At 36.5% G+C, this 22,161-nt stretch overlaps 1 protein-coding gene across 1 annotated transcript in view; it reads left to right on the top strand.

The window, feature by feature from the left end:
* Positions 1 to 460: 460 nt before the first annotated feature.
* LOC107101817 (voltage-dependent P/Q-type calcium channel subunit alpha-1A-like) overlaps positions 461 to 22,161 on the top strand; it is a gene marked incomplete at its 3' end in the record, with an annotated part of 80,662 nt that continues 58,961 nt past the window's right edge. Inside the window, exon 1 of the mRNA XM_015400876.1 lies at positions 461 to 2,325. Coding sequence (XP_015256362.1) covers positions 2,030 to 2,325 — 296 coding nt within the window. The remainder of the gene's footprint in view (positions 2,326 to 22,161) is intronic.

The raw sequence follows: 22,161 nt of genomic DNA, 5'->3' as shown, positions 1-22,161 counted from the left end.
GACTTAAGGCCTTTACACAAGAAATCGAGTTGAGATGAATATCAATTGTTATTGTTGGTTTTTGCACCCTACATCCACTACACTTAGGGTACCTACTTAAAAAAAATCTGCAAAAATAGAAATAAATATTGTGGTAGGTCTGCTATGACCAAGAGAGAGGAAACTAAAGAAAACAACCTACTAGGAATTAATCAATTATACCAGACATTTATCACATTTTATGTAACTTTTGGCATTCCAAACACTTATTTTTGTGTTGTTTATATGATTTATGTATTTATTCTTTTTTTTCTTTTTTTGTTAAAGGGACAGATAACATACCTTTCCACACAGGTGAAGCCAGCGTAACCTAATGTGTTTGGGTTGGGGAGGTGCCGTGCGTCGTGCGCTGCATGGCTTGGCCACGGATATTCGCGTGGCGCTCGGTTCCCTTCAGACTGATCAGATGCTCAGAGCACGGCTCAACCCCTGTTGAACGCGTTAATAAAAACGCAGGAGCAACTCCACTTTTTCGGGTCCCTTTACTAACAACCCCCCTGGATCGACAGCGTTGTTCTACCTTCCCCTTGAGGGGTTAAAGGAGGGCGGGGGGGATCCTAAAGAGATAGAAGATAGGGAGAGCGCGCAAAAGGAGAACGCTAAAGAGACGTCGGACCTGGCTGGTCGCCTCTTTCAGGTTTCAGGATCATCGAGGAGGGTGTGGGGGGGTGATGCTGCTGGGTGGAGATGGTGCACGTTTTCTGCCCGTTGGTGGAGGAGAAGATGAGAGCTGCTGTTCCAGCAAAACCGCACCGCAACCGTCCTGTTTTTCGACCAAAAATTGATGATGGTGCTGAAGCTGCTGCCTCCATCATCCGGATCCTGTTTATCTGGGATTCTTGTTCCCCCAACACTGGATTATAGATGATTATCGTGGACATTTTCTTTTAATTTTTTTTCTTTGATCTCATCCACTCCTTTTTTTTCATTATTTTTTCTTTTACGCACGAGAGCGAGGAAGACATAAACTGGTACACTGGGAAAGCGAGCGTTTTCACCTCCAAGTACGCGCAAACACGCCCAAAAACCAGCGACCGACGCCTTGTAGAAGAGGAGGGGGGTTAAAAGAGGAGGAGAGGAGAGGAGGGGGGGGGATGCCGCACCGTCCATTACCAAATATCAACAAATGTCACCAGGCACGGATTTTGGGGAAGCCCCCCTCGGTTGACGTTTTGCGTGTAAACAGAAAGCTGAGGCGACAGTTAAAGGAAGCAGCGGCGGGCGCATCAAACCCTGCGGATATATAGAACAAGAAGAAATGAATTATTAAACATTTTACTCTTATCTATTTCTATTTTTATCCGGCTTTGGAAAAAAAAAGAAAAGAGGAGAGGAGGTGGTGGTGGGGGAAGACAACTGCAGATCCTGACAAGATGCAGGAAAAAGACGCAGTCTCCAGCTGGCCTGCTCTGTGGAGATGGATGCAATATTTATCTCAATGCACAGCTATGCATTCCGATCGCATTTGAGCTGATCGATTGATTTGCCAGTTTTAATAGAAGCAGCTGACTGTCTTTTAGCTGTCTTTTTTTTTATCATAATGGTTAAATAAGAACAGCACAAGAGAGTGAAGCCTGTGTGTTGCCTTCACTAAATATTCGATTTTTCTCAATTTTCCAACAGAAAACTGTCTGTTCACAAATAATATAAACACGTTGCTGCGATTTGACTTCTTAATCCTTAAATACAAGATTCTCGATTCTCTTATCTTCTTTTCTCCCATCCCTCCCCTCTGACATCCCCCCTCCCACCTCACAAATGGAGGTATCTTCTTGGTGCTGAAGACTTGGGAAGGAAAAAAAAAGGATCTAGATAGAGGTGGAAGGACACGCTCAGAGAGAGAGACAGAGAAGTAGAGACAGATCCAAACCCAAACTCTTTTCTGCATGTGTCTTCGGAACCGAGGCTGATGGGGTGGTGGCATGTGGAGGTGTCACTCTGAGGTTTCCCCCTGGCTCCTTCCTAACCTCTGGCGTTTGGTGTCTGCAGAATGGCGCGCTTTGGAGACGAGCTACCCAACAGGTACGGAGGAGGAGGAGGTGGTGGTGGCGGTGGTGGCGGGGGTGCCGGCGGACAAGGGGGGCCCGGCCGCGGCGGCAGCAGGCAAGGTGGGCCCCCCGGAGCGCAGCGGATGTACAAGCAGTCGATGGCCCAGAGAGCCCGGACCATGGCCCTGTACAACCCCATACCCGTCCGGCAGAGCTGCCTAACGGTCAACCGCTCCCTCTTCCTCTTCAGTGAAGACAACGTGGTGAGGAAGTACGCCAAAAAGATCACCGAATGGCCATATCCTTTCAATGCTCTGATCTGACAGCATACCAAGGTACTGGTGATGTGGTGTGGCATGCTGGCTGGGTGCTTCGCTAAGGTGTGGCCTTCATGTGGAGGGTGAAAGTATATATATATATATATATATATATATATATATATATATATATATATATATATATATATATATATATATATATTGCACTTGAGTGAAAGCTCAAACTAGGTTTAATGTAAAGCATGTGTTTGTGTGTATCATACATCCTGTCACTTTCTCCTGAGTTTCTTTTAAATGAAACATAATGTTGAAGATTACTGCAGTCATGTTGGCGGTCCTCTTTATTCTGATGCATCTGTTGTGAAGCATTTACCCAGTTAGTGAGGTGTGTGTGTTAGTTGCTGTCAGAGCTGAGTGCTGATGTCAGCATTATGAGGGCTTAAGCACCATGCAACCAGAAGGTAAGGGAAATGGCTATTTCCCATTCTTACCCGCTCTCTAATTACTGCCCCCCATATCAGTTTTTTTTTTTGTGGTTATCCAACAGGACAGCAGTGGAAAAACAAAACTAAAAAAATATCCTCAGGACTAATTACCGTATAAGAACAGGATGGCCTATTGTTTGAGCTTGTTCTTGTCTGGACTTGTTTTATAAGACTTCTAAACATTGGCGGACATTTTTTTGTCATATTTATGTTGTTTTTTTTTTTTTTGGCTGGAAATGTGAGGAACTAAAATGTTTTTGCATTTAACATAAAATCTACAGCTATACCAAGAACTTGACTCATGGGAAGTGTCGGTCAAATATAAGCAGGATTAGTCCCAACTGATAACCTTGTAAAAACACTAAAATGCAATCTTGCTAAGATAACCAGCTGGGTAACCCTCAACAGTAGCCTTTTACAGTCGTCTCACAAAATATTTTAATAAACCAGAAGAAAGTTTTTTGAGTTTGATTAAAATGAAGAAAATATCAATAGTTAAAGTGAAATAAGAAAAGCAAGATTAAAGCTTCATTGGGGATTTATGAGAAAACAGATGCCTGCGGCCCCATCCACACAAGGACGAGATTAGGTGTAACCATTTGTCATTTAAGCTACAGTATGCGTCCAAATAGATGAAAGCTGTTTTGGGAAAATGTATAATAATAGTTTTTAAAACCAGGTCCTAGACTGGATAAACAGGTTACGCCAATCGGGTTCGAGGTTCAATGCGTATGGAGGAGACACATCTTTTTTAAAGGTTGATTTTGTATCTCAAACTACCTCCATAGCTCCCATGTGACTCTTTACCATCATGGTCCTGTGTTTACTTTGCATATGATGTCTTTGCAAGGCTATTTTTATTTATAAGTGATTTGAATGTGATTCTGTGGCAGTCTCACAGCGGCACCAAAGGGCCTGGCGTATATACAGCTTCTTCACTGGTGCTACATACACGTGTGTGGATGCACATTTTTTCTGAGCCATATATGAAAATCTGCTTTGTTAATCTTCATGTGGACCAGGCCTAAAATTTTGAACAAGCACACTTTACTGCTGCCTCCCCTTTGCACAGCTAATTATTATTTTGTTCATCCATTAATCTGTTGATTATAATTTCTATTAAGAGAAAAAAAAAAAAAAAAAAAAGCTCCTTAAATCATATTTTATAAAGAATTTAAACCAGGTGAAGATATGCCACTAAAGGCGTTCTGAGATTATTCATTAACAAAAAAGTTTTTTTTAATCCTAAATGCAAGATGTTTATATATTTTATATAGTTTGGTCATATTAATGCTCTGAGTGGGTCGCTCTTTCAGTTAACAGCATTTGTTAAAATGTGTATACTGCATTTAATGATTAATCAATTAGTTGACAATTTGAAATTAAAGGGTTTTCAATGGGTAATTACTGATTATTTTCATATAACTCTTACCAATCCCTGATATATGCTACCTATTTTTGGACTCATCCTTGAGGCTAATTGCTTCTCTTTCTCCATTTGTATGGTAGAATTACACATTTGTAGCACATGTTACACAAGACAATAAAAAAAAAGATTAACAAATCAAACAAATATTAAGAGTGGATCACAAATGGAAGCAGTAGCAATGTTCCTTATATGATCAAGGCATGCTTTCTGAATGGACAGAATTAATCAGCTAATTAATGCACTTGATGCTAATAAAAATGCTAATATGGGCCGAAAATATTAGCCAGCTAATGTATCCGTCTGTGTCTAGTAAAAAAAAAGCAACTCTATTAGATATAACAAGTAGGACAGCCCTCATTTGGATGCAGCAGTACCAGGTTTCAGTCAGGAACAAGAAGTTTATTTCTTTTTTATCCGGAGAATATTGTCAGCAGTAGGTATTTTGGCATGATCAAAAGGTACTTACTGACTTGTCAGCTTAGCTAAAGCATTATAACCAAAGTCATTATTATCTGCTCTTTAATGACAAGATAAAAAGGGCATAACTATCTTTTTACCATCATGACATTGTAGTTTATTCTTCACTCATAGATTGAAATATTCTGGGTGAATCAGTCCTGAAAAGAGAATGAAGAAGAGGTGCCTGTCTGATAACAAGAGCCAGATTAATTTTATCCACTGTTTGATAGCAATCCACGTTAGCTATTCTTATTGTGGTCAGGGCACAAATCATCATAAAAAGAGTGGCAGTGGACTAGAAACAGAATGAAGAAAGTAGAAACAAAATAACAAAACCGAGCTGCCAAAAAACAACCTGCAAATACAGACAGTATTTGCAGGTTACTTCATTAAGTAACTTATCAGATACATGGATATCTTAAATATAATTACATATATAAGTGTACAGCGCTTTGGTCAAGACCCCTGACTTAAAAAGCACTATATAAGTACAGGCCATTTACCATGTAAAGTAGCATAAACGGCATTCTGTATGGTAAATTCCTCAGCAAGAGAGAACATAAAGTGGAAAACTTGTATTTGAGTCGTGCATTTTTTCCCCCAACGTTCTCATTCATTTTTATGCTGCGTTTATTCACTACAAAATGTCACAGATTAAGAGAAAAGAAAGAATCACTATTACTGTACCTTAGGCTACTCTGAATCATATCTTCGGCGTGAAGCAAAAGTCACTTTTTAAATATTTTTTAGTAAAAAAAAACATGTAAGAATGTTTAGAACATTTACTTTATGATCTGAAAATGAGCTGAGCATATCCAAGCATGCCACCATCTGTAGAGAGCCGGGCTGTGTTGGCTGGCAGATGCTGTGGCTTCTTTCACTAGAGGCCCAAAGGACTTCATTATACCTCCCTCCCTTTCCTTCGCCAGCACTTCCACATTCCCTCTCTACACTCCTTTCATGTCCGCTTCTCCACTGCTTTTCTCCCCCCTGCAATCATTTTTTTTTTCTAAATACTGTCCTCCATCTTTTTATTTTTATTTTGCTTTTCTAGGAAAAATACATTTCTTCTGTAACTGTCAAGCTTTATTTTTGAATATCATAAAAATTTGGCCCATAAAAATGTATGGAAATACTAAACATTAAATTGTGATACTGTGAATTGTTTGAAAAGTGACACATAGTTCATGTTATACAGAATTGACACACCTTAATGAACCACTGTAGATACCAGTATTTTGACTGAGTGGCTCTGATCCCCACTCCAACGGTCGTATTTGCAGTGTGTGACTTATGAGAGCGTTTGCTTAAGTTTGGATTGCTAGCAAAATTCAAATATTGACTCAACTAATCTCAGACTCACTTAATGCATATATTACAATATTAAACTTGAAAGTTTGCACAATAAAAAAAAATTGTTGGATATATATTGCAAAATACATCCAACTTTCCGTGGACAGTGTTATATATTTTAAGCATTAAAACGATACACCTTTTTGGTCCATTCAGTGCAGCAAGTATCTTTCCCCACCCATGATTACTATTCGTACCCCTGGTAAAAATGTGTAGAAAAGCATTTAAATAAATGATTCTTATGGACACTTAGATGTAAACGTGGGCACAAAATTGAGTAGCATGCTACCACATTTCAGTCAGGGATTTGGCTTCTATACCTCTGTGTGGGGTGCAGTAGTGGCACTCCAGTAAATTTGCTAACCATTGGATAGCACTGCAAATAAAAAAAGCTGTCTGTACCCAACAACTGGCAGGAAAGGAAGAGTTTATAGAATAAGTTAATTTGTAAAAAAAAAACTGACTTTGTGCATTCAACTTTTTATTTATTTATTTTTTTCAATCTAAAAATAACCCTTTGTTAATAATTATGGACTATGTTTTTTAGTTTATTATTTTATTGCCCAGGCCGATTTTTAGCCTACTTTTAGGGGAGTCAGGGTTCAGCATTAATATCTCATATATGTGCCATGTTTAGGTAGTATCACTTGATTAAGCCTTTTTTTTAACATTCATAAAATGAACAATAAAAGCATGTATGATTCATGCTAGTATTGTATCAGGTCAATATTGGTATCGTATCAGAAATTGAAAAGTTTTATCGTGCCATCTAGGTTTAACTACAAGACATGAGTCAATAAAATTTGTTTTCTCAATGGTCTCATTAGGGGCAATAGTAAGGTGTTTGGTGCATCAACTATGGAGAAGAGAATGAAAAGTAAAAGCAAAAACCTAGATCTGTTACACCTGTATATTAAAGGTGGTTTTTGTTTCGTGGTTTCTGAGAGATGGTTGTTCCTGGAAGTTTTCCCATCCCTGGTTCTGTGGTTTTCAGTAGGATGAATTATTTAATTTGTGAAAACGGTAGATCTTCCCACATTGTGGCAACCTATGAGAGACTAACTACTGTTACTGATAACTGTGTGTTCAATGGCTTCTTCTTTTTGATGAAAATATTATCATATCCCAGTATGTCACAAAATCAGCTTGTCTGTTCGCATACATCTTACAGGGGTTCCTAGTTGAACCTCAGGGGAAGGTCATAGATGCCAATATTTCCCAAAGGTTTTGCAGTGCCCTGCAGAGCAGACAGTAGGACAGACTGGTAACAAATATGCCCTCAGTGTAACAAGTGTCCTACCTTCCTCCCAAAACTGGGTTCCTTTCTTCTAGTCATTTCATAACTAATGAGGTTCAACAAATAAAGGCTTGGTAGCAAAAGCCATAAATTACTACTTAAAGCTATCTGTTTAACTTTAAACAACTCACAGAGCTAGACCTGTAACTTCTAGATTTAGCACTCCAGAATGCAACTGTAATGAAGCAGACTCCCTCGACCAGTAGAATAAAAAGTAATGGGGTTTCTTGTAAAGACAAGGAAACCTTCAGCCCTCTAGATTAAATCCTAGATTAGAGAACAAAAATATGTTTGATCAGGTAGGTGCCATAGCTGTTTTGTTGGCTAAATACAACTTTTAACTTCGTTAGTTCTCATATTTAATGAGAGCTTCGACTAATGTAAAGCTGCGCTCTAGGTCACACGAATCATTTCGTGACGAATCCAACCTTCTTAAGTTATATAGACGAGTTTTTGAGTAGGGCAGCCCACACAGCATTGATACACACCAAACGCTGTATATTGACCTAAAAAATTTATTAACATTTTTCAAATTAAGCTGATATGTGGAACAAAAGTATTAACAGGGGTTCCATCAAAATGTTCTCACCATATATATATATGTGCCTTACATTATTTAATGACAAAAAAAGATAAAGTCCAAGTACTTCATTAATATTTATTTCCTTTTGTTATTTAAGTGTACTTTGATATGCTAAGCAAGACACAGAGTAGGAAATTTTACTTTCTTCTTTCAGTAAGGCATGGATTAAAGTTGAAGGTAATAGTATAAGATGAAAGTTATAAATGTAAATTGTTACTTTTTTTAGAAGCATGATTTAGAATAAAACATTTCAATGTATTTTGTTTGCAAAGGACTGCAGATAAGGTTACAGTATCATCAAATGAATGTTCTGCTTGTTTTTTTTCCCCATTCTGTGTCACTCTCTGACCATCTGTTCTGAGCGGTCATTGTCTGTGTGAGTTTCACGCTTGCTCAGCTGGGTTCTGGCCACACCGCTTGGTATCTCGTGAGGAAGAAGACGTGTGGAGAGAGGTAGATATTAAGTAACCCAGAAAGAGAAAACCAAAAAAAAAGATGGAGTTAATCGAACCCAACGGCCTCAAAAACAAATTACGTCTGAATATAAGTTTAACACATTTGGAAACTTAGAACAATAATAGAACAAAAATAACTGAGCTCCTACTGAAGTAAAAAGAAAATCATTAACCTTGTCTTTCAGACTATTTTATTTCCCTAAAATGTGTATTAAACACCTTGTAAGACTTAAATAGAAAATGATTTAAGTGTATTTAGATGGGAATATTTATTTCAGACTATATTTATCTAAATGTACAGATACAAAAAACCTTTAAACTAGACAGTGGGTTTTTGTGTGATTAATGTGTGAAAACCAAAGTCTAGGGGAAGTTCAAGGCTGCTTATGTTGTCCTCCAGGCAGCCGCCATGCCAGAGATTCTATATATATTTACCGTTTTTCTTTTTTAACCTGCAAATAATTAACCAAATGTCACTTGTACAGTTTTTTATAATCTTAGTATTAGTTTTATTTATATATGCTCCAAAATATAAGTGTTGTTTTTCTATACAGTATCTGTAAATTTCAACTAGTGTCTTTAGAAAATAAGTTACGAAAACAGAAAAAGAGTGATTTTTGATCATGTTATGTGTGCTACATCTGTCAGTAGTGTAACTAAGTCACTAATGAAACAATTAATATGATGTTAAAGTGCTCTTCGATTGGTACATCTTTGTTTTTATGTGTTTCTTCTCTTTTATAAATAAACTCCCGATCAGATTTTGCTCATAACTAAGCTTGATTTTGCTGGATGTCTCTTTCAGTAGAAAATTTGTAATTTTTTTTCCCCAGTCAGCACATTCTTGCAATGGTTGAGGGATTGCTGGAAAGCTAATGACCCAAAATAATCTCCTGGCCTTCCTCAAAAATAGATCTTTTAACCCGGTGGCTGTGAATTTGTTCAATTCATTCATGTTCAGCTAATTTAAATGTTATAGAACTTATTTTTAGTAACATCCTTAAGCAAAGTCAAACACGTTTCATAGATTGTTGCACAGAGGTCAATATTTTCAAGCCGCTGTTAATTCTGATTACTTTCCACTTACATCTGCTAGAAAAATGGAATTTGAAATTATTCTTTCATTAAACCAATAAACATCTTCAATACAAAACATGGAACAAATGAAAGTGTATAGAATACTTGCTCTAAGTACTTTTATGAATGAGTCTGATTAGAATGCATATTCAAATGAATTTAATATGTCCAGAGAAATAGATTAAACTAAATTGACGGAGGGTAACTACAACAAACAGCACCTTAGACTACTTATTGCCTTTTTTTTATTGATTTTAACTCAATTTAAAACTTCCTTCTGGAATTCAAAAGACTAAATTTTGCTACTTTTTATTTATTTGTGCTCATAAAAGATTTGTGTTTGGTTTCAGGCTGAGTCTTAATTCTGCAGTTTGATAAACTGTTGTGAATTTGGCACTTCTATCAAACCCGCAGTCAAAAAGAAATCCTGGCATATTGCAGGAACTAGTTTTAAAATTAGCTAGATAAGTTTAGCAGCCATTTGGACATCCAAGACTGTTAATTTTTTTTTTTTTTTTTTTTGAAGATTTCTGACTAATAATGCTTTAAACAGTCTTGCTTATTAAAATCGGCCAATTTCCCTTAATTGGCTCTTACCAGTTTTTGGAATGTCATAAAAAGTACTGTTCATAAGCTGCTTTTAATTTTAAAATACCCACACGGATACATTATGTCAGTTTAATAACAATAAGATAAAGTACATTTACTTTAGTTTACATTTAACAACATTTTCTTATTTTAGCTTGCAACATTTATTTTAAAGGAGCAAATATACGATTTTAATTATCATTGCAATATTAGTGTTTGGTCATTCAAAGCCCCAATAAAACACAAAGCCCTATAAAACACAGGCTATCATATTTTAGGTGCTTTACATTTTAAATCTGCATCCCAATAATATATTTCACCATCTGAACAGACTTCAGTTTTTCCTTATTCCCATACTGTTAATCTTATAGATCTCCATAAACTTAAAGGAGATTAGATTGGGAAATTGTGATGTAGCAAAAAAAAAGAGGTTAAATGAGGAAAAATGTGGATGAACCCTGCAAACCTTTCTGATAAAGATTTCCCGAAATATTAGTTCCAAAAAATTTGGGAATCCTTCCAATTATTTAGAATTTACTTCTAAAAGCCTAAAGGTTACAATTGTAGTAAATAAAATCAAATTTTGTGATGTGCCTCTTCTATTAGTTGAGTTTGACTAAATGATTATATAAGCTTAAATAAACACACGGTTGATGCCTCAGAACACACAACCTTACAGTTTGTTTAGCTTGAAAAAATACAACTGATAGAGCTCTGATTGCTGCATGTGTCTGTAACTAAACGTGCATGTGGTGGGGAGCAGGTGATGCTGTAACACCTGTTCACTAGTATCACTAACCTTAGGGGGCATTGGAGCGCACATGCATGCTTTCAGACTCATACATAACCGAGTCAGTGGAGCTCAGTTGTTGGCAGAAAAAATGCCCCGTTTGGGATATTCACGCTTCAGTGTGCAATCTCCTCCTCTCCTGTCTTTCTCTCCATAATGTGTTCTAATATAATAGCACAATCTGAGATTTTAACACCATAAGTAGGATACTCCAACTACAGAAATAGACCTTTAGTTAAAACGCTGATTGGGATGGTGGAGTCAAAGGTTTTTTTTTCTTTCAATGTGGCTTAAAAAATGTGACTATTGTTTGATTTTTCTTTAAGGTTTGAGATGCGTGAAACAATTCTGTTCAATTTAGAGTAATATAATATTAAATCTAGATTGTAGACCTAGAATAAGAGGCCAGCTGCCCCATTGTTAAGTAGCGCCGGTTAATTTATTGGATTTACCATGTAACCATTATTTGTTTGAAAGTATGCAATTTACAAATCATAGAGGCGCACAATTGTGGGTCTTTTTACATTTAATTATTAGGACATGATTTTCTTTTGACACCATCCCTTTAGGTGGTATTAATGTGCAAGCATTAGATGTACGATCATACATAAGGAAAAAGAGAGTTGCCCCTAGGAAGGTGATCCAGCTCTCTCTGTTAGCACTCTTCTTTGAAACGGTAAAGTCCTCTAACATTAGATCCTGGACATTAGCATTTTGAGGCATTGGGGCAAAAAAAGGAAACCCTGAGCTAAATGTGTATATGGCTGTGGTTAGTGTAGAGGAAAATCAAAACAAAATAGGAAAATTGCAATTTAGATTTTTCACAAACTCAAGTAGGTCTAGTGCCAGGCCATATTTGTTTGCACTAACAATCTGTATCACTTATGTGTCACCAATTATTTCAAATACAGGTACCTTAAACGGTTCCAAACAACTGATGTGGGCTTATTACATCTTAGTCCAATCCAACATTATTTATATAAACACTTTAAAACACTTTACAACCAACAGGACCAAAGTCCTGCACAAAAGCAGAAATACTCGTACTCTTACTCGTCGTCTCCCGCTTTATCCGGAACCGGGTCGCAGGGGCAGCAGACTAAGCAGAGACTCCCAGACTTCCCTCTCCGCAGACACCTCTTCCAGAAATACAGACACCATTAAGTGCACTAATATTAATAAAAACAATATAAAAATACATAGATATGTAAAAATAATATATATTAAATAGAAACAAATTTAATCAACCAACACCAAAATCCTTTTGAGCATTAAACTTCTACTTTTAGTGATTTAAAAATAGTCAAAGTGGAAGCTTGCCTATTATACAACAGCAAAGCTCAAACATGTAAAACTCAAAAGAAAGTCACTGAAATATTTTCAGTCCCTCCCCACTCAAGCTGGCCAGCGTCTGGCCATCACCTGTTCTCTGTAAACTTTGATTTGAAGATGGTACATTGTGTACCTGCAAGTCCACCAGTCATTCATTTCTAATTCGAATGATCCCTGAATGAAACTAGCATTTAGGGATCACCAGGGTCCAGAGACCAGAACTGATATGGGAATGCACACACAACAAATTACTTAGTTCCACAAATTTCTAAATGAGTCCATTTATATATTTCTTTTAAATGCTTTGCACAGGATTTATAATTATGTTAAACACAGCATAATTTCTTACCTTCTAGTTAAGTTTGTCCCACTATGCGGCCTGGTGCACCTCCGAGTCTTCCTCCCTGCTACGCACCTTACTGTGTGTCGGAGTAGCATTCCTGATCTCATTTAAGGAATTTTTATAATTTCATCAAAGCAGGTCCAACAATATTTAGAAAGAGCAGTTCAATGATAGTGGTAGTATGCAGAGCAGCTCCCTTCAGGGTGAAAATGTATCATCTAGCAAAAGACTGTTCACATTCTGCAGTGCAGATAGAGCAACTCAGCTGTACCCGTCCATAGAGTACACCTGAGTCCTCTATCTAGTATTGTGAAAAAAGCACCTGTAGCTCCTCAATTTGATGATAATAGGCACTTTTGTGCGGCAGGCTCTCACCATGGGACAGCAAGCTATGCTCTTAGTTTTTCATTTTTTGTCTCACCTAAACAAAACTGCCTAATGTTTAAGGCATCAGTGAGCACAATGCTAACATAAAAGCTGTTTTTAAGCCCACCTCTTGCTCAGTTCAGCTTGCTTCAAACTCCTTGTGCAGGATAAACAGCTTTAAGTTTAATTTATTGTATTATTTAGCAGCTCAGGTAAAGGCTAGATAACTCCTGCAGTGCACACATCATACCTAGGTTGTTCACAAAACCATGGGTCAAGCAGTGCAAGTCCATAATAAGTTTGCTTTGTTAAAGCATCATGGCGGGGATCTTCTGATGCTGATTTAAAATATCTATGTAGTGTTGGATAGTTTTTCCAAACTAATTTTGCAAAGTTGCACGTTAAAACTGCATGCACACTCTCTCTGTGTCACATGGTTCTAGTTAGATGTGTTGTAGAGAAAGTATAGCTTGTCCGTCAGTATTTTTAAATGATTGACTGCCCCTATCTCTTTCACCACATCATTAACTGCAAGCTCAACTGAATGGGCCAAGCAGTGCCACAGAGTAATATGAGGGAAAAATGGCCTGAAGTCTACTGAAGCACAACTTGTCTTTCCGTTACGTTAGTCGAATGAGCATTTTAGACGTTAAACTCCTGAATGCATGGGCTCCATGCCCAGGCCCTTTGCCGATAATTTATCTTGTTCAACCAGCTCAGTAAATGTTACTTGGTTTATCAATATATGGAAGCTGTGTTCTAATGTATATAATTAAAATGCTCCTTTTAAACTAGTGGACTCATTCAGCGAGAGGATATATTTTGTCTTACACACCACAATTTAAACAAATTACTTTCTAAACAAATAATATTTCCACATTCAGCATTAGAATGCATTACTCTACCCAGATCAAGTATGTTTAACTCCCCATTTCACTTTCAAATCCATGTGCTGGCCTGTTCCATTTAGCCTTTTTATATTCTGTGCGAACTATCCAACTTGTAGGGCCATCTGTTCAGACTGATCACTGATTATAGCCTGTCCTAAAGTCTCTTTTTTTTTTTTACTTTTTCAAGTTTGGTTGAGCTGCTGAGTGAGCATCTTCAGGTATTTTTCTTACTAAGGGCTTGTTGCTGCTTTGTTATGTCAAAAGGGGATGAAGTTATTTAACATGACACCCATTCTTTAGCCAGTTTTTTTTTATTCGTTTATTTGATAGGGACAAGTATGTTTCATGCATCATGTCACACACTACAACATTTTAGCTAAGGCTAATTCTCAATGTCTGTCCCCATACTACATGCAGTTACTACATGCAGTCTGCTGTCTTGCATGTAGAACATACTAATCCAGATTTTTCCTTGGATAATGAGTCTGCTTGGCCTTAATCTGGGTTGCAATCCATATTTTTGTGCATCCCTCACTTAACTGTAAGCCCAAAACTAAATTCACTCTGCTCCATTGTGTTGCTTTCCTCTTCCATATGTGAACTTCTGCCCAGACACGTAGAATCTCCATTCCCTCCTTCAGTTCTACAGTTTTCTTTTCCATTGTTGGTACTAAAAAGGCTAGTAAATTATCTCTTTATGACATTTTATCGCTATTTTGACAAATTTGGTTTGATACACCTTGTACGCATGTAATGTGATTACCCATTACAAATGTCTCCTGTCATTTAAAGAATATATAATCACATTATATTTCACCTACATGAAATATATAACTGATTAGAATTTTAGTTTTGCTGTTTTATCATAATTTTGTTTTTTCTAATAAAATGCTTCTAACTTGGATTGTTAGATGCAGAGTTTTTAAGGGTAAAGGCTATAGTACTTTTTCTTGCGATAATTCATTACACTAAGCACAAGTGTGTCAATGTTTTACTCCAGGATTTCAGTTTTTTCTTGACCTTGAAAGCCTACTTGTCCATAGTCCAGTGTTGCAGGACTTTACTGTTAATCTTGCATAAACAAGTTCTTACTCCTACTATAATGCATTAATCTATGTGCTAGCTGCAACTCTACAGTATCTTCCCCTCTGTGCGGTGGCATACCCAGTTTAATTGTATTACTGCCATCTAAAGGTCTAGAAGGAGACATTTAGTGTCTTAGTCTTATTAAATGTATTGTGCTTAAAAATTGAGTGCCTCTGCGATTTGAAAATTGCATTTTTCTAAATTGCAATTATATTGCAAATGCAACTATTTGGACAGCCCCAATAAAGGTAGAAATGCATACCTGAATGGGCAGGTCGTATATGATATTAAAAAACGCAAAACTGTTGAAAGTCTCTTATGAAGTAATTTTTAGATTACAAATTCAAGTCAAATTTTGTTAGTTCAGGGCATTCAAATGTATTCATAATCTTATTGGTGTGTCTGAGTTTTACCAGATCCATGCAAGCAATTTGCAGAATGCAACCTGTCAAAATAAGAGTTCGTCCTGACATCCACATGTTTTACATCTGATTAATTAAGATGACTGTTAACTGATGAATATAAAATTATGTTCAAGTATCAACAAGAACTCTTAAGTGCTAAAATAAATAAAGAATCCCATAATGTTGCTCGACTTGAAATCTTCTGGGTAATCCTTTGATGAATATCAGAGATGTATTTAAACTTTTGACATATAATGAATGTTAAATTTCAAACAGTTTCTGTAGAATTGCTTTTGAATTAGCAGTTTTGAATTGGGTTTCATTTGTTATATCCTAAAACTTTGAGTGTGTTTGCAATAACTCCCTCTGGAGTTCCAGAACAGTGTAGTTAGGATAAGAGATCAGGTGAGTGTTTGGATGCTGATAAGAATCAGGCAATTTTCAGCTTGATCAGCTCTGAGTGCAGCAGGATGGAAACACACACAAAAAAATCCCTGTCATGGATTTCATTGTACTAAACCATCTGCAGCTCATTCAGGCTGCAAGAGATCAGGAATGAGAGAAACTTTCAGCAGATAACAGGAAGGCTAAACTTATAACAGCGAAGTACAATAGGTCTCCTCCTTTCATTGAACTTTCAACCCCTCTCTCAAAGAACATGTTTCTTTTGAAAATGCTAGCACAATGTGTGCTCATTCAGTATTACTAGCCATGCTAATATGTTGACTGTTAATACAAAATGCCAAGGGCTGTTTAAGACTAAATACAAGGTCTTTGGCACAGCTTTGGAATAGTTTTTCTATATTTAGAAAAAACTGGCCTCAGACAAAATATTACTTGGCTGCTACTTCTAATATGGAGTGCATTTGGTTGAAAGGGTAAAAAACAAAACATGATATTCTGCTGTCTTTCTACATTATATCTTCTTAAGAAATGTTGGGTTTGCTGAAATTGGAAGGGGGTGGCGGCTTAGTGGTTAGGGCATAGAGCTTGGAATCCTGAGGTTCTGAGTTCAAACCCCACTCCCACAGACTGCCACTCTGGGTCCCTGAGCAAAGACCCCTAACCCCACACTGCTCCCCATGAGCTGCACAATGGCAGCCCACTGCTCCCCAAGGGGATGGGTTAAATGCAGAGGTAAATTTCTCCAATGTGAGATCAACAAAGTTAAATTATTATTATTATCAGAATATCAAAACTTAATAAAATAGAAGAGAACAGAAATCAGCCACACAACTTCGATTATGGAATCAGATTTTCAACCAAATTTCCTGTGATTGGAATGGAAAAATGCACAAATTAACTAGAGCTATTTAAGACAAAAAAGTAAGCATTGTCTTACAAATAAATTACACTACACTGTATCTGTTATGTAACAATACTGGCATAGTCATATTGGTCTTTACTCGATATCACATCTTGACAGCCCAGCTGCCTAGTAATGGTTGTTTTGACAGAACTCTACTCCAGATATGTGATCCTTGCAGGCTATTCCCTTAGTGTGTGAGTGTCTGTCTGCATCACACTGTGGTGAAATCTGATTCTCCTGCTCTTCTCTCCTCAACTTTGTATGCTGGCTACTTCAGTTTTTTTGTTTGTTTGTTTTTCATACTGATTCTTAGTGTATGCATGTGTACTGTAAGGCGAACTATCAAAAAGTTATTGACGAAGCAGAAAAATAAGTGTAAAATACTGATTAGAACAGAGGTAAAATAAACATATGGATTGATTAAAAGACAAACAGGAAGTGATAGATTAGAAATGGTGTGGCAAATGAGAGAAAGACGAAGTCAAATATACGTTTTTAAGGTGATGGATTGTCCCTCTAAAACCAAGTAAAGGTCACTTATACTTAGTTGCAGATATCTGCACAAATACTGCGACTCCCTGTAGAGATGTGCTTGTTCCTGATATAGTTTTTGCATGTAGGACTGCATCCCAGGAGACTGGCGTCTACATAATGCTTCAAGCTACGCATGCTCACAGGAAAGGAAACCAAAAGGCGAGGCTACACAGTTGAAGCAGACTGTGTAATATGTAGACATTCTCAGGGTAGAAACATGCTGCTAAGAACATTGATGTCACATGGGCTTACAGATGGGTCTAGTTAAACAGCCTTGTTAGAGAGGAGTGAAAATAGGATGAGTTGGAAAGGATGATATATTTGCTAAACACAGAAGAAGTTTGGGTCTGCAGGGTACGAAGAATCATTACTCAGAACGCTTTGGGACAGTTGATTTAACTTGGCAATACTTTTATTTACTGGCAGTACCTTTACTTTGAAATTATATATTTTCATTTATATAAGTAGAAAGAAGGTAGGAAGCCTATATTAGGGTTTAAGAGAGTAAGCGGGAAACCCATGCAACCATGTCTTAATTCATCACTCCCCTGTTGGCAAATACATAATGTTATTAAATTCGGATTTAATTATTTTCATCACTTAGAGTCATGCAGGCGAATGATTGTTAAATAGCATTCCAGGTATGCACAGTACCCCTAAACAGGAAAATCGACAGAGTACGAAGATTTGCGTTAAAGGAAAAGTTCAGTCAGCAAGGAATAATCAATGTATCGTTATCTATACCTAAAATTTATACATTCACAGTGATTTAATTAATTTGGTGTTAATCAGTAAAAAAATTTCAATAATTTTTGTCACCATCATTGAGTCTGGGAGCGGCCATTTTTGCCCAAATATAGTAACTAACTTCTGACATCTTCCAGCAGTGATGTCACGGTGCGGTAGGCCTAGCGCCATTCTCCCCGCTTTACAAGCAAAATCAATGGGATCTATTAAACACACCTAGATTTCCAGAAAACTCCACCATTGAAATTCGTGAGAGCTATAGTTAAACTGACTATGCCCACGTGCATGGCAGTTTGATGTGTAATACGTTGGGTAAAAGTGAAAGAAAAAAAAAAAGTTATTTCACCTTTCCAATTCATGATCCTCCACGGGTTCGTCGTTGGATTGGTAACTTGAAGAGGGAGGATTTGCCATCAAACTTCTGGCCAGAGAAAAAAACATGTAATATGTAGCCAACATTTCGAAGAAGAATGTTTTCAAGATGACTTGGATAATAGTGCATTGTGACAAACCACAGATACAGCATTGGGACTTGATCAACAGCCGATACCACACCGTGACGTCGCAAACCGTTAGTTGGTAGTAGTGTTCTTTGACAAACATGGATGTCTCCAGTAAAGCACATTCAAATGAAAATTACTCTTAATTTAAAAAAAATGTATCATTTCATCAGTATGTGATCATTTTAAATTTAAAGTACTTTCAGAAGTTTGAATTCTGAATATGACCAGACTTTTCCGTAAATTAATTTCTAATGCTGACACCAAGAGATATGTTCATTAAGAGGGTCAATTATTCCACTTTTAAATGTTGCAGTTTGCCTTTCAGTAACTCAAAAAAATAAAAAAAAAGTAAAATGAAAAATGAAATAGAGCTGTAGGTGCAAAGGTAACCCTTGCTGCACTGTGGCTATGCATGTTTATCTAAAAAAGGCATTATTATCAATCAGTGATGGAATGTTTACCCGTCTAGGTAATTGAAAATGGGAACCATCCTCCCATAAAACTGCAAAAAAATTAAATTCATCTGTGGATTTATCAATAGAATAATTTTTTTTAATATTACAATAGTGCTAAAAAGGTAGCCTGATTCTTGCAACACTTTGCTACTCTGCTCCTGCCAAAGTTAGATTTAAGTTTATGAATTCCCAATAAAAAAATCATCGATAGCCAGTCAAACCGACCCATAGTCCAAAGGCAAGTGAGAACACAGATTGTTTACTTAATAAACCCGAAGGAGGACAGTACGTTTGAGGAGATTGCTAAAGAATAAGTGATGCCAGCACTACATTCTGTTTCTTAACTAAAAGAGAAGCAAAAAGAAAGTCTCTTGGATTACCAATAACAAGAGTTTCATTTTTTTCAGTTGATTTGACATAAGTTTACAGTCCAAATCCATATTTGCATGCATATAGGTTGATCTTCTGGTGACTAGAGTTGAAAAGCTTTTAGCCAATCAGATTAGGCTAATTTAATAATTTGACAGTTACCTGGTGGCACAGTAGCTGTCATCAGGAAAATAACGACGCTCAAATGGCTTTAAGTACCCAGCATTATGTAATGATCTTAATTTAACAGAAAAAAAAATGCTCACACACTTCTATTAAGACGCTAACTAGCTGTTAAAGGCAAGTCTTGCCATTGCGCTGGTGTTTCACATGATCCAGTGGCTGTGATTTCATTGGGAAGAACTTTTACATTTTTGCACAACTCATACATAATTATGCAGGATAAAAATTCAGTCAGTATTTGAATGTTAAGAAAAAGTGGATCTACTGAGTCTGTATTTCTTCCTTACAGCAATGACATTGACTCTGCTTGAAAAGATCTGAACTATACCTTTATCTCAAATTACTTTTAGTAACTTCTATACATAGATAACTTAATTCCAGATTTTTCATCTGTATTAGAGATTTCTGTTTTACCATTTATAAGCAGTCCCTATTTTTCTCAGGTGTGTATCGCTTATTTTGAAACGTTTTTCAGTTCATCTGACTGCTGTAAAAAATGTGAAAACAAATAAAGATTTAGGACAAAACAAACAAATATATAAATACATTCCATGCAATTTTATAAAGAGATAAACTAAACTGTAATGAATACAAGTAGACTCTTGGTAATGGACAGAAAGATATTTGAGGAAAAAGGAGAATAAAGGGAGAGGGCCACAATGTTCTACCCCCATGTTGAGTCACTGATCTACATTCAATCTGCACTCTGTGAATTATTGATTGTCCTTTAGCCAGCCTGTGTGCTTGTGCTAATTTCTAATGGTGAAGAACACCGTTGGATATTTTTTTTTTAACAGTACACTTTTGATGTTAGATGTAAGGGAGAGTCTGGGACAGATTGATCTACGCAGGGATGTATGTTTGGCATGTACACACACATACAGCTACAATAATTAGGTTTTTCCTTTTCGTACCATTTTAAAATTTTGGTGACACTGTACTACCATAATGTAGAAACATTAAAGGGAAAATTTAATTCTGACTTCTTCCAACATTTCTTTTGGGAAGCTGCAAAATATCTGAACTCTCATAATTTGTTATTTCTCTCGCCTAAAAATTTATTTGCAATCTGTAAAATAAAATACAGAAACCAGGAGGTCTGCAAGAAGATCTTTGAGATGCTGATACCTGTTCTGTATTTTTGCATTTTGAAGCTTTACCAGCTTGTTGCCTTATTAAAATTTGCTTTTGATCTTTCAGTAATGTATGTCTCCCATAGAGAAATCAGAATAATAAGCTTTGTTTTTGTTTTTGTTTTTTTGCTTTAGTGTAAATTTGCACAGTACTCTCTGTAATCCTGAAGAACGGATGTGGTTGGTTCACACATACTGTAGTTTGTTCTTTCCCTATCTGCTGTTAATCATTTTAAATAGCTTACCTCTGGAAAAATCTTTAGTTTCTTGGAGCTTGAGTGTGTATTTATCTTTTCTAATATTTCATTAGAGAAATACATATTTAGCTGACCCATGACAACTGATATGAACCATTAGTTATTTTTTTGCACCATGTTTTTTTTCTCCCTCAGTGTTTTCATTTGATCACTGTAAGAAAATGGAAATATCACAGCTGTACAAAATGGAATTTAATTTTGTATACCCTCTGTTTATACAAAATGACTAAAGGTTCTCTAAGTCTAAGTCTCTAGTTAACAAAGCATGGTGAATAAAGTATGACTACCTTACAATGTCTTTCATGCCAGCTACACATAGTGGTTGGTATATGTTAATCTGCTTAGACTTTGTTGCCTATGTTCTTTCTACTCCAAGGAGATATAAGAAAGTAAGCTTTAAAAAGAAACAAATCTAATCAGTGTAAACAAGTTCAGGTATGACGTTGTATATTGCAACTTAAAGCTTGCTTGACTTTTATGGTGGTCCTAAATCTTAGACAATCTATATTTTTACAATACAAACACACTGTCCATTCCAAGTTTGAAAAGTCTAAATATTTATCAAAAGCTTAGAAGCAATTGTAAGCTTTGGTGTCGTTAAGTAACTGATATCTTATGGGACTGTGATCTGACGGAGGGCGTAGCCTGTATGATTTTTTTGCCCTTTTTGGACGATTTTTCAGTTGTGCAATAACATTTATTTTGAGATCAGTCAGAAGTTAGGAATCAAACAGTTAGATGCAAATCAAACATGTTTGAAATTCAATCGACCCCCATGTGGTAATTTGAATGTATTCTGCTGTTAAAGCAGAATTTCCAGCAAATGTACCCCAGCTTATTGTCTTGCGCATGTGCAAAGAAAGGAATTCTTTGTCTTTTCTGAATTTATTGACAGATAAACGAGTCCGACCAGCACCATCTCTCTACGGGGCTGAGTCAGATGTGTGGTATTTGGACAAACACTATGAGCATCAGGTCGTATCAGAGCATTAGTTTGTACAGTGTATGAAAAGATATGGTGAGGTGTGAACTTTTAAACTATGTGGTTTTCTCTAGCTCAGTTTGAGCTGTTGGAGAGTACAAATGAAAAAATATCATACAGTGAATGCTCGTTATTAGGCTCATATACCGTTCTTATTATCAGTCGTGATGTTACCATTTCTGCAGTCTGATGAAACCCACAGTTTGAAGGTAACTTTTAAGTGGTGGACTTGCACATCAACTACAATCAAACCCATTATTTTATTTTATTTATTTATTTATTTATTTATTTTTTTACATGTTTCTGTTTAACTTTAGTGAAAACTTTTATGCCCACATTCTACTTGTCTCGAATCCCAGGGTCCATTTTTGTCTCTGTCTTTTTCACTGTTGCTGTTCCTCATCCATTTATCTAAGGAACAACAACTATATCTGATATGCAAAAATG

This window comes from Cyprinodon variegatus, unplaced genomic scaffold (assembly GCF_000732505.1).
Source record: "Cyprinodon variegatus isolate N-32 unplaced genomic scaffold, C_variegatus-1.0 Scaffold1158, whole genome shotgun sequence".
In the NCBI taxonomy this organism is placed as follows: domain Eukaryota; kingdom Metazoa; phylum Chordata; class Actinopteri; order Cyprinodontiformes; family Cyprinodontidae; genus Cyprinodon; species Cyprinodon variegatus.
Note: the sequence above shows the minus strand (reverse complement) of the source record. Positions and strands in the feature narration are given on the sequence as shown.